The following is a 15,123-nucleotide window of genomic DNA, read 5'->3' as shown; positions in this document are numbered from 1 at the left end:
AGCCTACTGGTATTAGACAGTACTGGTGACGGGTTGATAGCCTACTGGTATTAGACGGTACTGGTGACGGGTTGATAGCCTACTGGTATTAGACAGTACTGGTGACGGGTTGATAGCAAGGTTCATATCAATTGGATTGTTTATATAGATACAGGTATCGTTTACTAGAAGGATCCCAGGGTAACAGGACCTAAATGCAGTAGGTTTCTTGGATATACTGAGCTTGCTGATGATAAAAGTACCCAATAATTGAGGATAAAGACTAGGGTTGGGCACCGAGAACCGGTTCTAATAGGAACCGGTTCCTAACTTCCGGTTCTGGAACATATTTGCATTTCGATTCTTAATTTCGATTAATTATTTGATTTTTTTTTTTAACTTTGTTAATTAATACCATAGTTACAGTACAGCAACCAAATTAAACTGTATCAAGTCAACTGACAATGTGAATAGTATGAAAAAAAATTAAGATTTTTCAAAAATAAGCTGTGACCTGTTTTGACCTGCACCGCAAAGAATCGGAATCGAGAATCGTTTAGAACAGGAATCGAAATGGAGAATCGGAACCGGAATCGTTCAAATCCAAACCATGCCCAACCCTAATAAAGACACAGAGGGTGAATTCTGAGAAAGTTAGGAAAAGGTCTCAGAATTCACCGCCACACATTGTGGATTTGTTTGCCCCCAAGGCTGTGTACACCTCTATGTATTATATATATATAATACATAATGTATATATATGTATATATATATCATTAGTCTGTGGTCAAAGGTGTTAACACAACAAAATGGTGAATCTGCTCTCCATACAGAGATTTGTGCATGTAGGCTGGGCTGCTTGCGAATGCTGTACCACACCGTGGCATTGAGCCGAGGGCTGTTTGTCCATTAGTAAGCAGGGCAGGTTTGAGGCTATGAGGCTGGGGGCCGAGGGGCTGAGGGGGGGGGAGCAGCACGGATTTGTTTTCATTACGCCCGCTTGAATCCCCCCCCCCCCCCCCCTCCCCATCCCGTCGCTCCTCAATAAGTGATTGGAGCAGGAAAGGCAGCGCATTATTAGGCCCGTCCACATCCGCCCGGGGAAGAAGAGAAGCACCAGCAAAGGTCAAACCTAATAGATACAAAGAAGAGACTTGTGTGCACTCTCTGGGGGCGGGGGGGGGGGGGGGGGGGGGCGAGAGTATAATCTGGGGTGGTGTTGAACGTTTACATTTTGTGTTTACCAAATGGAGCCAGAGGCCCAAATGAGAGTCTTTATATGGACACAATATAAAGGACACTAGCTAATATCAATCTCTTAAGATATTATCCAATCCCTGTATACGTACTGTATTGTGTAACCCTGTATACCCAATATCCCAACAGAATACAGTATAATATATCAGCATATGTTATCCCAGCTGTCCTGTTCAGGGTTCTCATTGTCAAGAAATGTAAATTTACCCAGACTACTGTAAACGCCACAAATATGGCTTTTTTACATTCACCAACTCACAGAATGACAGAATGCTCGAGTATCCCGAATAATAATGGCAATAATTATGTGCATATAAACGCACCCAATGAGGAGGACGATGCCACCTTGTACGCTAATGGAGCTGCCATTTTGATCAGCGAGCAGTTTCTTCCCCGTCTTCAGGCACTGACCTCGCAGACCACCGCAGACCCTGCCTGTGTGACTCACGGTGCCACTCCCCATCGATTTCCTTTTAACCACAGTGTGGGATCAAGTCACAGAACTTTGATATAGTCTGATTTCTTTAAACAAAGGTCTGCGGCCGCGACGTTACGTCCGCTCGAGTATCGAGTTATTTCGTGTCAAACGCAGCTGATGAATATAGGAAAACGCGAATTTCCCGAGTGCGGGAGGCTCGTTTCAGGCTCGTGATATGCCTGAATGCACCCAGGACGTGGCTGTGCTTTGAAGGCCAAGCGCTTTGTGATATTCGAGTATGTCGGCTCACTTTCCTCCGCCTGTCCTGGTGTATTTTCGTCCACCGTGTCCGAGGGACGGGGAAGTCACGTGGCGCGGGGAGCCCGGACCGCTGTCGCTCTCTTGTTACTGTCTTTCTGTCCGCCTCCTGCCCTATCCTTTTATTCTATAAGCGAGGGAGAGAATAGACAAGGGACCTGGATTCAAACCTGCGAGGAAATGTGAACCTTACCCACTGAGCCGCCAGGAATCTGAATTAGAAACACGAAAGACACTAATGGTACAAAGGCAACCTTGGATATGGTGCACAGAGACAGCCTGCCAGAACAGACTATACGCATCACTCGTCAGAACATCTAGTACAAACCCCATCTCACCCAAGCTCCTTCCAAGCTTGTCTTAAAGCTGCAGTAGGCAAATTCGAAATTGTCAAGCGTGAGTTTACCTGCCCGGCGAAAAAAGAGAGTGAGCTCTGCATCACTTTTCAAGCCCACGCACGCGCGAAAAACATGGCACGTTCTCCAAAGAAAATGCACCAGAAAACTAAAACTGACATCGCGTTCCTCGTCACAAAGTACATACAATGTGCGAAAACCGCCCCATTTTTCTTTGATTCAACTCAAAGCTGCTGGTGCCTCTTGGAGTCTGTGGAAAACCTTTGTCGGCGCGGTGTGTGATGCTTCAAGAGTGATGCAGAGCTTAGCTCTATTCCTGCCGGGCAGGTAAACATGCAGAGCTTAGCTCTATTCCTAAAACTCACTCTTGCTAATTTCCTCCGAAGTTGCCCACTGTAGCTTTAAGTGCCCGTGTTATTCGAGGGACCAGTGGAAATGTACGAGGATCTTTTCTTTTCTCTCTTTTCTTCCCCGCCTCCTCGCTCTCCTCCTCGTTTCCAAAGCCCACAAGTGTGTTCTGCAGTGTGAACATGTCTCGGTACAGCAGGGAATACAGACCCTCATTCCCTCCCTTTATATATTCCACTCAACGTGAAACATAAGGAATAGGCAATGTTCTGTTGTCAGTGGAGCTGGGGGGGGCGGGGGGGGGGGGGGGGGGGGCTCTACTCGTAGCTGAATGACTTAATCATGAGAAACCGTGGGCTTTTCTTTTTACTCTCTACATTTGTTAAAAGAACCCCGAGAACAAAGCAGCCTGATTATTGTGTTGCAGTTTCCGGCTACCATTTGTTGGTCGCGATTAGATGTGCTTTTCTGAATCCATTCCTTTTCATTTTACTCTACTGCGACGCAGAATGGAGTGATGTTCCTTAATATGTTTTGCTCTCGTTCACCCATCCGTCCGGTTTTCAAACCCGGATATATCTTCTCTTGTGTTCTCATAACCCTCCGTCTTAATTCCCTGTGCCCCTCCTTCTGCCCTCGTTGTCTCGCTCTCTCTTCCTCAGTCCGACACTGCTCAGCACCCCGTGTGTCTTCCCTTCCCGACGCTGGTTGTTTGTTTCGGTGTGATTTGTATCGTTTGATCGCAGTGGGTACACTGGGTAGCGGTAACCGGCAGCTCTGGACGCTCCCACGTTGGAATTTGCTCACGTTGTTTGTTTTATGATCCAACCGGATATGAATATTATTCGGAACTGTGCAGGTTTGCATTGTTTTCAACGGATTCACCGTCGTCCCAATCTGGTCCATGATGGCCATTTGAGCAATATAAAGAGATGAAAAGAAAGAGCAGGAAAAACTAACCGGACGAGGTCAGAGGAGTTTGAGCATTTACTGAGGATGGCCAGATAATAGTTGATATTTAAACATTTAAAAACATAATACATCATCATGCGATTTAGTTTAGTGTGGTGTGCGTTTCAACAATAAATGAGAAAACAATAAATAACTAAACGAATAACAATGTTGAAATTGAGAAGTTTGGACTTATTTTTTACAACTGAAATAAATGGAGAAAAAAAAGTGTTATTACAGAGAGAGTTAAGTACCGGATAAAAAGGTACCATTGGGTACCGATTTTCCAGGAACCGGTACCGGTTCAAATGTGAACGGCACCCAACCCTAGTAATGTGGTCTCATGACATCAGATCAAATGACAAGTGTGACCACAGCCTAAAGCTGCCGGGTCTCGAGTTTGTCTCTGAATTGTCCAAATGATTTTGGGATGTAACGTTCCCTCTCTCCCCCCCCTGACAGCAGTTGTCCAGGAAGGACAGCCAGAACAGCTCCCAGCTCAGCGTGTCCAGTCACCGGAGCGCCCACACCACGGACTCCCCCGTGCACCCGTCCCTGGCCACCCCCCTCAGCGAGAGTGCCGCGCTGCCCCCCGCCCCGTCCCAGCCTCTGCCGGGCCTGCCCCCCCAGGACCCCCCCGCGGACGGCACCATCCAGAGAAAACCCGACCCCTTCAAGATCTGGGCCCAGTCCAGGAGCATGTATGAAAGTAGGCGTAAGTATTATGATTTTTGGTGGCGGTTTGGATGGAAGGGCTGCATGCATGTTGGCTGGCGATCTGCTGTGTTACTAACCGGCACTGCAGCTTGGGAGCGGTGCGTGGGAGCCGGGGATAGCACTCGTGCGTGTAAGTACTGATGTACAGTGGCCTAACATCTGCTAAATGCTCCTGTTATTGTTTTCAAAGTGGCTGCGGTTGCTTTTTGTGGTATTTGGGAGCTGTTGTAATGTATTTGAAGCTCTTTGTGACAGAATAGTGGAGCTACATTCCAGTGGAGGAATAGACTCCACTGAAATAGGGAGGAGAGATGAGGAATAAACTCCAGAAAATGTGTATGAACTGTGAATTACAGCCAACTCGGCGTGACAGATTGACTGTACCTACAACTGCTTAAAGCACGGAGGGTTTTCTAAAAATATTTGACTCAGATCTAGTTTATTTCTATAATCTCTGAACCCTTTAGAGCGGCAGAAAGTGGATCTATTTGCATCAGCTTTGATGTAGCGTTGGAGACATTGTGGAGATGCAAATGAGATGCTTGTCACTTCCTTGGGTGTGTCGGATGGGTTAGAAGTTTGACAACGTAGCCTGTAACAAGTCAGTTTGACAGTATATCAAAAGACTTGTTAGATGGGCATTGCTGTTGACTTTGATATACCCAGTCTGTATTCTGATGTTAGACCGCCCTTCACATACATATGAGCTTTTCTGTCATACCCAGCATTATAATTCTAAACAGCAAATATAAATATGAAGAAAACATAATGGAAATTATTGTTTTGGATCCCTTTGGTGGGAACATCATAACTAAACAGATAACTAAATAGTTATCATCCAAGGTTGGAAGAGGGCTTAAAGATAGAATCTGTAATGACGTCAAAACGCTGACCTGTAGGACAAATAGCCCTTCTTGGTACTGCACTTTGTTTAAACTATTTCTTTTGGTCTTATGTGTGGGTTGAGTGGGGATGGGGGAGGGGTCGCTATTGCACTAGATTTGAATTTATCTAGACCTCTCGTGGCGGAGCCTGAGGTGTGGCAATAGTATTAGCAACCCCTCCCTTAACCCAACCCGATTGCCAACCCACATATTCAGATTCAGACAACTTTATTGATCCCGCGTGGGGAAATTCATATTCATATCATTCATCAATCAATTCATATCAGACCAAAACAAGTGTAACACCAACCGGGCCTCTTTTACCTAGAGATTGGTGTATGAAGGCATTACAGATTCTAACTTTAAGTGTATTATATTCAATAAGAATAACTGGACGCAGGTGCCATCCAGCACTTCTAAGGACTGGACCTACTGTCGACCACTTGTTTTTCTGTGGTTCTGGAACTGACTCATCAGCCTCTGTGAATTGTGACTGCCCAACGATGCAGAACAAAGTCGCCCACGCAATCTCATGTCCGGTCCTTATAACTCTGTTGGATGGCACTTGGATCCAATTATCGCCGGCGACACCATTAACACCCTTTTACGCTACGCTGCACCTCAGGAATGTGTGACAGATGGGCGCTAGTGTAGTGCATGTCAGTATGTCGCATATTCCTCATCATTTGTCTATGCATGCTAAAGCCTCCCCAATTAATTAAAGTATTTCAGTCAGATCCACTGGCAAGGCCTGCGCTTGGTGGAGTGTACAAAATAGGGGCCTTCAAAGATTGAAAAACGACAACATCTAAAGACTTTCTCAGTCACCGCTGCTCTTGTCAAGGATTTTCATTATTTAGATGCCTTCCTTCCAAGCCTTCTAAGAGGGAAGGAAGAAGGTCAAAGCGGGTTGTGGTCAGTGAAGCCAGCTAGATCACTGGCTTGCTACTGTGGGATGTGGTCAGTGAATCTAGCTAGATCACTGGCTTGCTACTGCGGGTTGTGGTCAGTGAAGCCAGCTAGATCACTGGCTTGCTACTGCGGGTTGTGGTCAGTGAATCTAGCTAGATCACTGCTACCGCCAGTGGTCGAGAGGCAAATGAGGTTAACAATTTGCAAGGGTAAAGAAAGGGAAGAGGGTGGTGGGGGATTCAGAGAGGAGGAGGAGAAGGGAGAAGAGATGGGCATATCAGCTGAACTTAGTTTTTCATATATCTCCCTTTCTGTGTGTGTGTGTGTGTGTGTGTGTGTGTGTGTGTGTGTGTGTGTGTGTGTGTGTGTGTGTGTGTGTGTGTGTGTGTGTGTGTGTGTGTGTGTGTGTGTGTGTGTGTGTGTGTGTGTGTGTGTGTGTGTGTGTGTGTGTGTGTGTGTGTGTGTGTGTGTGTGTGTGTGTGTGTGTGTGTGTGTGTGTGTGTGTGTGTGTGTGTGTGTGTGTGTGTGTGTGCGTGCGTGCGTGCGTGCGTGCGTGCGGAAAGACCAGGAGTATATTATATTGATAGTCAACTTACTGAGGATGGACAGATAATGTTGATATTTAAACATAAAAAATACAATACATAATAAATGTATTCATGATCATCATGCAACATAAAACAATTGTAGGAACGGTTTGGGAGAAGAAGGGGTTTTAGGTTGCATGTTGTGAGTTCCAACAAAATGTACTTAAAGTTTAAAGCTCAATATATCAAAGCGTGGCACTTTACAGTGAACAGGAGGTCTATTTGTATTCAAAACAATAGCTCAAAAATGTATATGTCAAAATGATATTTCCGTAGCCTTTTTTGAGTTGATCTAAATGTCACTGATTGTGTTAAATGGGCATATAATATTGTCTCATATCGATCGCAGGCACCTGAACCGAATCATATCGTATCGTGACAGACTTTGTGATATCGGCAAATATTGTATAGTTGTCCAAAGAATCGATATCGTATCGTATCGTGATGAAACTGGTGATTCCCACCCCTAGAAATAAGGCAGTGGAGTAGGATAATAGACCGAAAAGTAAGACAGGACGTGCAGTGGCAGGAGGAGGGATTCCCAAGGAAGAGGGAGGAGGATAGAGCAGAAAATGACCAAAAAGGAGGCTAACTGAGTCATATCGGCAGGTGTGACCCCCGTTCCTTCATGCTGTGTTGATCACTCCTGCTAAAACCCTGCAGAATGGACCCCGAAGGGCCCAAGGCCTCGCCACAGCAAAGACATTTGTCTGCGCATCATTACCGGTGTGTTGAAGCGTTCAGCTGAGCACTCCTGAGATCAAGGTCGTAAACACAGCATTTTGGAGACTGCTTGCTTACTGAAGGGGGTCTGCAGCGAAACATTTTCTATCCAAAAAATGACAGCCACAGATTGAATGAGCTAGGAAAGCTGCTCGATCTGCCGCCATTTTGATAATTGTCCAGTTTTATTCCCCCTGTGAACTCATCTGGGCTTGTTGACTCGCGGTCCTCACCCTGAGTTAGGCAGCGCTGCACAAATCCACCAATCTTTGCGCAATATCGATCGCTTCACGCCCAGTTGCCTGAAATCATTTATAGATCGCTTAATCTGCCCGGGCCCCGGTTGAACCGGCCGCTTGACCCCCAGCGCGGACACAGATTGCTACAGTTAGCCTTTGACACAGCCCTCACTGGCCTCTCTCCACGGTCACATTGTGACAGGGAGTGATAGCCTCTCTCTCTCCGTGGGGATTTGAACAGCTGACTGAAGGAACGGATTAGAAATGGGCTTCTTGTTCTGTCTGTCATGCCTGCTGGCTTCTGACGGCCGTAGTGGCCTTGGTAACAGTGGTCTAGGTGACGCTCTGACGGTGGTCTAGGCGACGGTGGTCTAGGTGACGGTGGTCTAGGTGACGGTGGTCTCGGTGACGGTGGTCTAGGTGACGGTGGTCTAGGTGACGGTGGTCTAGGCAGGAGCAAAGGGGGAAGTACTGCACAGATATGGACATACAGTACAAATACATGCACATTCATGCATATGTGAGTACATACATTTCCATGCACACACGCACACATGCACACACACACACACACACACACATACACACACACACACACACACACACACACACACACACACACACAGTCACACACACACACACAGTCACACACACACACACACACACACACACACACACACACACACACTTCTCTCCTGGCTTCATGCCCCCCTGGGATCTGACCGCTTCCAGTGCTCCATGAACCATGAGCTGTCAGTCTCTGCAGCGCACTGCCTCTTAGCAACGTTCTGACAGCCAACACACACACACACATTCACACGTGGGCCATAGATCTGGAGGGCGAGGCTGGGTAGGAAGCACACCGCATCCTCTGCTCAATAATATATAGCCTGCTCCTATGCGAGAGGCCAGCTGACGGCTTGAAAACGCTCCAGTACAGCGGAGGGAGTGGGAATGGATGGAGGCCGCGCCACCCATCACTTCCTACAGGAAACACCAGGCCCTCGGAATCTGCGGCGTCCATTATCTGGGAGCATTACCGAGAGTGGGTGATTTAATAAAAAAATAAAAAAGTTGAAGTCGAGGAAAACAGATTTAAGTTGCTGTAGTTTAGACAGTAGAGGCGGCTTTTGGCCCCTATCGTTTCCAGAAGCGCTGAGCGAGGCCCTCGGGAATTCTCCTGGAGCTTGTCCGGCTTTTGATGCTTCATTTGAGCGGTGCACCAGAATAGATGTGTTTTTAATATTACCTTTTTGAGGAATCAATCGGCTCTGTACCCAGAAATACATCCTTTGCCGGATCAGTCGTTTTCTCGAAATAAAAAGTTGTTTTTAAAAGTGTCTCGCCAAGATCGCACGATGATGCCGATTCCTCCTTTCAACCACAGGTGTGTCCTATATGAATAATAATATCCTAATAACGCGCTCATGTACTCCGGTCCGAGAGACGGATGATTTATTCATCTTGTTAAACAAATTTCGTTTTCTCTTTTATACCGTAATTCCTGGGAAGCGGCCAGATGGTATCGTTGGCCCCCGTCCTGCACCGTGGGGCAGGCGAGGAATATTCCATTAAAAAGAACGTGTTCGTCTATTTAAACCGTTCCCATGTCCCCCTCTCACTATTTAGACTTCATTGCTATTTGACTGTTATCGATGGTTAATGACGAAACGCTCTGAAATCTATTTCACGGGGGTGTTTGGGACGGAGACGGCTCGCCGGGCCTCGGTGTAACGTCACGACTCGCCGTGCCACTAAAGCCGAACGGAGACTCGCTGAAATATGACACAAACACTCAACAAGACTTCAGACTAGGGATGCACCGATCCGACTTTTTCAGTCCCGATACCGATACCTGGGTTTGGGTATCGGCCAATACCGATACCGATCCGATACCCATTGTCCAAATATGTTTTACAAAAAAGTAAAAAAAGAAAATTTTAATCCACTTTTTTTTTTATTTTTTTTTTTAGAATATATTTGGTTTTTAAGAATTGTAAAGGATCACAAGTGTGTTTTTGATTTGTTGTAAACAAAGAGAAAATAAACTTCATTCATTCAATTAAACCTGTCACTGTGTGGAAGAGACTGGGATCCTTCTTTTGTGCAAGGCAACATCAGGCTTGACTTAAAACATTACTTTCCTAACTTAGTGAAACTAAATGTAACAAATTAACACATATAGGGCGGCTAGGTGGTGCAGTGGGCAAGGCACTCACCACCAATGCTGGAGAAGCTGGGTTCGCGTGTTCGAATCCAGCTCTCCACATTGTTTTCAGTTTGGCTGGTCGTCCGTACTAATACAATTGGCAGTATTAGAGGGTGGGAAAGCTGATGGGTGCGTCCTGGGCGTTGTAAACAGAAAAATACTCCTACAGTTCGGTCGGGGCGCCTGCTCAGCGAGGGTAGGATCTGGAGGGAGGTAGTGTGACCTCCCACACGTTACACTCTCCCGGTGAGAATCTGCGCTGCCAGGCTGGCTGCCGGCTGGCTGCACATGCATCGGAGGAAAACATGTGACAGTCTCCGGCCTCCCGGACCAACAGTAGGGGGGGGTGCGCAACAACCAGGAAGGGGGTTGGGAATGGCATAACGACTAACAGTGGGATGGGAGAAAAATCGGAAAAAGAGGAGGGGGAAAAAGATAATAAAAAAAAATATTAACACATATAAATGTACTGAATGGTTATTTCTTATTTTATTTATTATTTATTAAAAAAAATTAAATCCGTATTTTCTTTTACCGATACCCGATCCAGCTATTTTACTGATATCGGCGCCGATACCGATATGGGATCGGTGCATCCCTACTTCAGACTAAACCTTTTAACTGCTGCCGAGATGAACGCTGATGTTGACTCGTTTTGGCTGCAGTGCCAGACTTCCAGGAGCAGGACATCTTCCTCTGGAGGAAGGACACCGGGTTCGGCTTCAGGATCCTGGGAGGCAACGAGCCGGGGGAGCCGGTGAGTCACTCGACCACACACTCACACTCTCTCACTCACTCACTCACTCACTCACACACACACACACACACACACACACACACACACACACACACACACTCACACTCACACTCACACTCACACTCACACATCCTCACACACACATCCTCACACACACACACACACACACACACACACACACACACACACACAGACACACACACACACATACTCACACACACATACTCACACACACACACAGACACACATACTATCACACACACACACACTCACACACACATACTCACACACACACACAGACACACATACTCTCACACACACACACACACACACACACACACACACACACACACACACACACACACACACACACACACTTTATTGACTTACATTCATTCCCAACTGTTACATTAAAGGGATAGTTCACAATCTTTGTTAAGCCTATCTGATTTGTCCCTTCAGTTAATCAAAACAAGCACAAAAGGTTTTGGTATATATATATATTGAGATATTGGAAGCAGAAAATGATAGCATTTATTATCAGGGCTAGTCAAAGTCAAGCATGTAGCATCCTGTACACACACGCACACAGCATGCATCATCTTTAAAGTTTCAATGACATCTTACATGTATCACCATGTTCTCTGTTATACTGTGCCGAACGAGATGCATACAATATGAGTCATTCAATTTAAAGGGGTCATATTTTTTTTTTTTACTTTGTTTTCAAAAGTACTTTGCGTTAGGGCGAGGTTAATAGGCTTCCCGGTTGTTCTTCGCCCTCCAAATATAGTTTAATAAAATATTTAAAAGGTGAATGACCTTCCCAATGTGGCTGATTCAGAGTATTCCAGAGGGTCTATCAATACAAAAGCAAACCTGATTGGATGGATAGAAGCCCTTGTTAAATGAATATGCCAACATTATGGGAAATGTACTTCTCCGGAGTCAGATACCAGCTATCCGTTCAGTAGAAAGTTCTCCTTTAAAGGATACTTTGACATTTAGAATGTAGTCAGTTATTGTTCTTCATCAAACACTTGTTACATTGTAGGAAAATTGTATTACATTGTTTTTGCTGTGTGCCTCACGGTTAAAATAAGGAATGCTAACAATGCTATCATTTAGTCCAATTATCCAGTTGTGATCCATCAATTAGATCTAATCTGAAACTGCCTGTGAAACTAAACTACATTGATTCTTTAACAAAATGTTGCCACTAAATCAAATGGGTCTTCCTGGGCGGCTAAGTGGCGCAGTGGGCAAGGCGCTCGCCACTAACGCAGGAGATGCTGGGTTCGAGCCGTGTTAGGGGTGGGAAAGCTGGTGGGTGGGGATTGGACGTTGTGGACAGCGACTTCTACAGGTCGGTTGGTGCGCCTGTACAGCAGAATCAGGAAGTAACGGGGGCAGCGTGAGCCTCCCACGCGCTACTCTTCGCCACTGAGAGATCGCGCTGTACAGGTGAAAAAATGCGACGGCTGCCTCCTCGTGTACCGGAGGGGACACGTGATGCAAGGCTTGGTCCTCACTGCAGCCGACCAGTGGGAGGCATAGTCTAGCAACGTTCGAGACAGGGGAGGTGAGAATTGAAGGGAGAATTGGCGAGGCGAAATTGGGATGGGAGAAAAATAAGGAGAAAAAGTGGATTAAAAAATGGGTCTTCCTCAAACAGCCATGATCAAATATGAAGAAAATGTTAAGTCTTATAGTATAGTGAAATCGTGAGCATTATTTATGTATATTTTAAATATACAACATTAGATACACACTGCGGTGGTTGTATGTGGAAAACATGCAGTCCGTTGTGTTACAGACTCCTAACGTTCCTCCTAACAGAAATATTACTTGTTCGGGTCTCCAAAGGTTTCCCACGTACTAGTATCTGCCACTGTGCAGCTCTGCACATCGGTGTTATATAGTAAATGCAATCCATTGGCGTTGGGACTCAACAACACTCCCTTCCTCTGATCTGGCTGCTGCCTCAAATCAGCGAAGGAAAAAATGAAAAACAGGCCAAGTCGCCTGTTGTCGTCTGCTGGCCCACACTGCTCCATCTGGGAGGAAGGAAATTAATGATCCACTGGAGGCGCTGTCCTCTAGGTTTACTGCCCCAGACCTGCTTCTACGTGTGCACTTGATGCTTGCTGTAAAGCAGGGGCTCTAAGGTACCTGCGACCATGACGTAATCCGTCTGCGCGAGTAAGCATGTTGCTAGTTGCCATGCAACCAGTAGCAAGCTTTCAATTAATGCCGTATTGGCAGAATGAATTTAAAGAGATGAATCGTCTGCTTTTTGTCAGGGAATGTGTGGATTATACAGTTGTTTGACCAAGGAACAAATGCATTTCACGTTATTTGTTTATGCAGTTATTCCCATGAGACGACCTCTTTCCACACAAACCCACACACAGACTCTTTCTCTGAATAGGAACTATTGTTTATAATGCCTAGCTAAACACAAGCCATGACCTGGCCATGACCTACATATTGTAGTTAATTTCAAAGCTTTATTTAAACTCGAAAGGCAACTGAGGTTTCCCTCATTACAGTCACGTCGAGTGTACATACAGAGTTAAGCTAAAAAAAGGCATGTAAAATCACACGGTATTATAAAATCATAACAATGAGACGAGTATGGATAACAATCAATTAAAACATGTACAACTTGATTGACAAAGGTTGGAGATCAGGCTTTTAGATTCTGCAACAGAGGGGAGAATCGTAAGCTTTAAGCACTGTTGTAGTTCATTCCATGAGCTAGAGGGGCATCATAGCAAAATGCAGATTTACCCTGTTCTGAGCAAACTCTTAAGGACCAGCCAGTCACTAGAACAGGTTCCATAGGTTCCCAAATTCCATTATCTGTATGTATACAGAAGCACACAGAATTCCATTATATATATATATATGTATACAGTAGCACACATAATTCCATTATATATACTGTATTATGTATACAGAAGCACACAGAATTCCATTATACTGTATATATATATACAGAAACACACAGAATTTCATTATATATATGTATACAGTAGCACACAGAATTCCTTTATATATATATGTACAGAAACACACAGAATTCCATTATATATATTATATATGTACAGAAGCACACAGAATTCCATTATATATATGTACAGAAACGCACAGAATTCCATTATATATATTATATATGTACAGAAGCACACAGAATTACATTATATATATATATATATGTACAGAAACACACAGAATTCCATTATATATATTATATATGTACAGAAGCTCACATAATTCCATTATATATATATATATATATATATATATATATATATATATATATATATATATATATATGTACAGAAGCTCACAGAATTCCAATATATATATATATATATGTACAGAAGCACACAGAATTCCATTATATATATATATGTATATGTACAGAAGCACACAGAATTCCATTATATATGTGTGTACAGCAGCACACAGCCAACCACGAGTGTTTTCTCTGGATCCGCCGTGTCTCGTCTAGATCTACATCGGGCACATAGTGAAGTACGGCGCGGCAGACGAGGACGGGCGCCTGCGCTCCGGAGACGAGCTGATCTGCGTGGACGGCACGACGGTGGTGGGCAAGTCTCACCAGCTGGTGGTGCAGCTGATGCAGCAGGCGGCCAAGCAGGGCCACGTCAACCTCACCGTGCGGCGCAAGACCAGCTACGCCGGTAAGAGACCGGGGGTTAGAGACCGGGGGCTTTATTCACATGGAATATAAATGTACCTATTGCCAAAGCAAGTCCAACATACAAACAATAACATATATTATTAAGCAATCATAAACACCATAACATTACCAGTAACAATAGAACAGAAACTGATTAAATGACTAAATAATCATTCAGTCAGGTAATAGTTTTACAGATGTAGCCTACCCAGAAACATGTATTACAGAGCTACATATTTTGCAGCTAATGCTAAACACTTACTTTTCTCCCCACATAGATATATAACGGCTTTTGGGGATCAGGGAGATGGATAAACTTAGGATCAATCTTAAGATAAGATCACGTCACTCTCCATATACATTAGTACTGTGTACGTACATTATTAGTGTCAGCACTACATACAGTACAACCACCAAGGGCCAGATTACCAGTGTCACGTTTTTGAGCCAAATGCTAATAGACATTTTTAAAGTCAGCCAATGTTTCTGGAGAGAAAGGACAGAGATACTACCTGTATGCCCATTGGAATGTCTGTCTTTTGAAAGCATAAAAGGTTAAACCTCACATTTCTCTGAGTTATCGTGTGCATACTTTAAATGAATGAATTTCCCGTAGCTTCGATGTTGCATTGCCTGCATCGATTATACCCTGTGCAGAACAGAACAATAGCTCATATGTAGCCGGTAGCTTTATACCATCAGAAGCCACACTGTGACGTTGGAACAGTGTTCTGCAGTGTTCAACGTTGCCGTGTG

General features: G+C 44.8%; 1 protein-coding gene across 7 annotated transcripts in view; it reads left to right on the top strand.

The window, feature by feature from the left end:
* Window positions 1–15,123, top strand: part of magi1b (membrane associated guanylate kinase, WW and PDZ domain containing 1b) — a 424,255-nt gene that overhangs the window by 367,946 nt on the left and 41,186 nt on the right. For 5 of the 7 annotated variants that reach the window (XM_084316721.1, XM_084316722.1, XM_084316718.1 and 2 more), the window contains 3 exons: window positions 4,090–4,342; window positions 10,564–10,655; window positions 14,176–14,368. In XM_084316721.1, the coding sequence (XP_084172847.1) occupies window positions 4,090–4,342; window positions 10,564–10,655; window positions 14,176–14,368 (538 nt within the window). The remainder of the gene's footprint in view (window positions 1–4,089; window positions 4,343–10,563; window positions 10,656–14,175; window positions 14,369–15,123) is intronic. The other 2 variants (XM_084316719.1, XM_084316720.1) reach the window with 2 other exon arrangements.

Source organism: Notolepis coatsorum (genome assembly GCF_963971535.1).
Source record: "Notolepis coatsorum genome assembly, chromosome: 6".
NCBI classification, from domain to species: Eukaryota; Metazoa; Chordata; class Actinopteri; order Aulopiformes; family Paralepididae; genus Notolepis; species Notolepis coatsorum.
The sequence above is the reverse complement of the archived record's forward strand: the minus strand, read 5'-3'. Positions and strand labels throughout refer to the sequence as shown.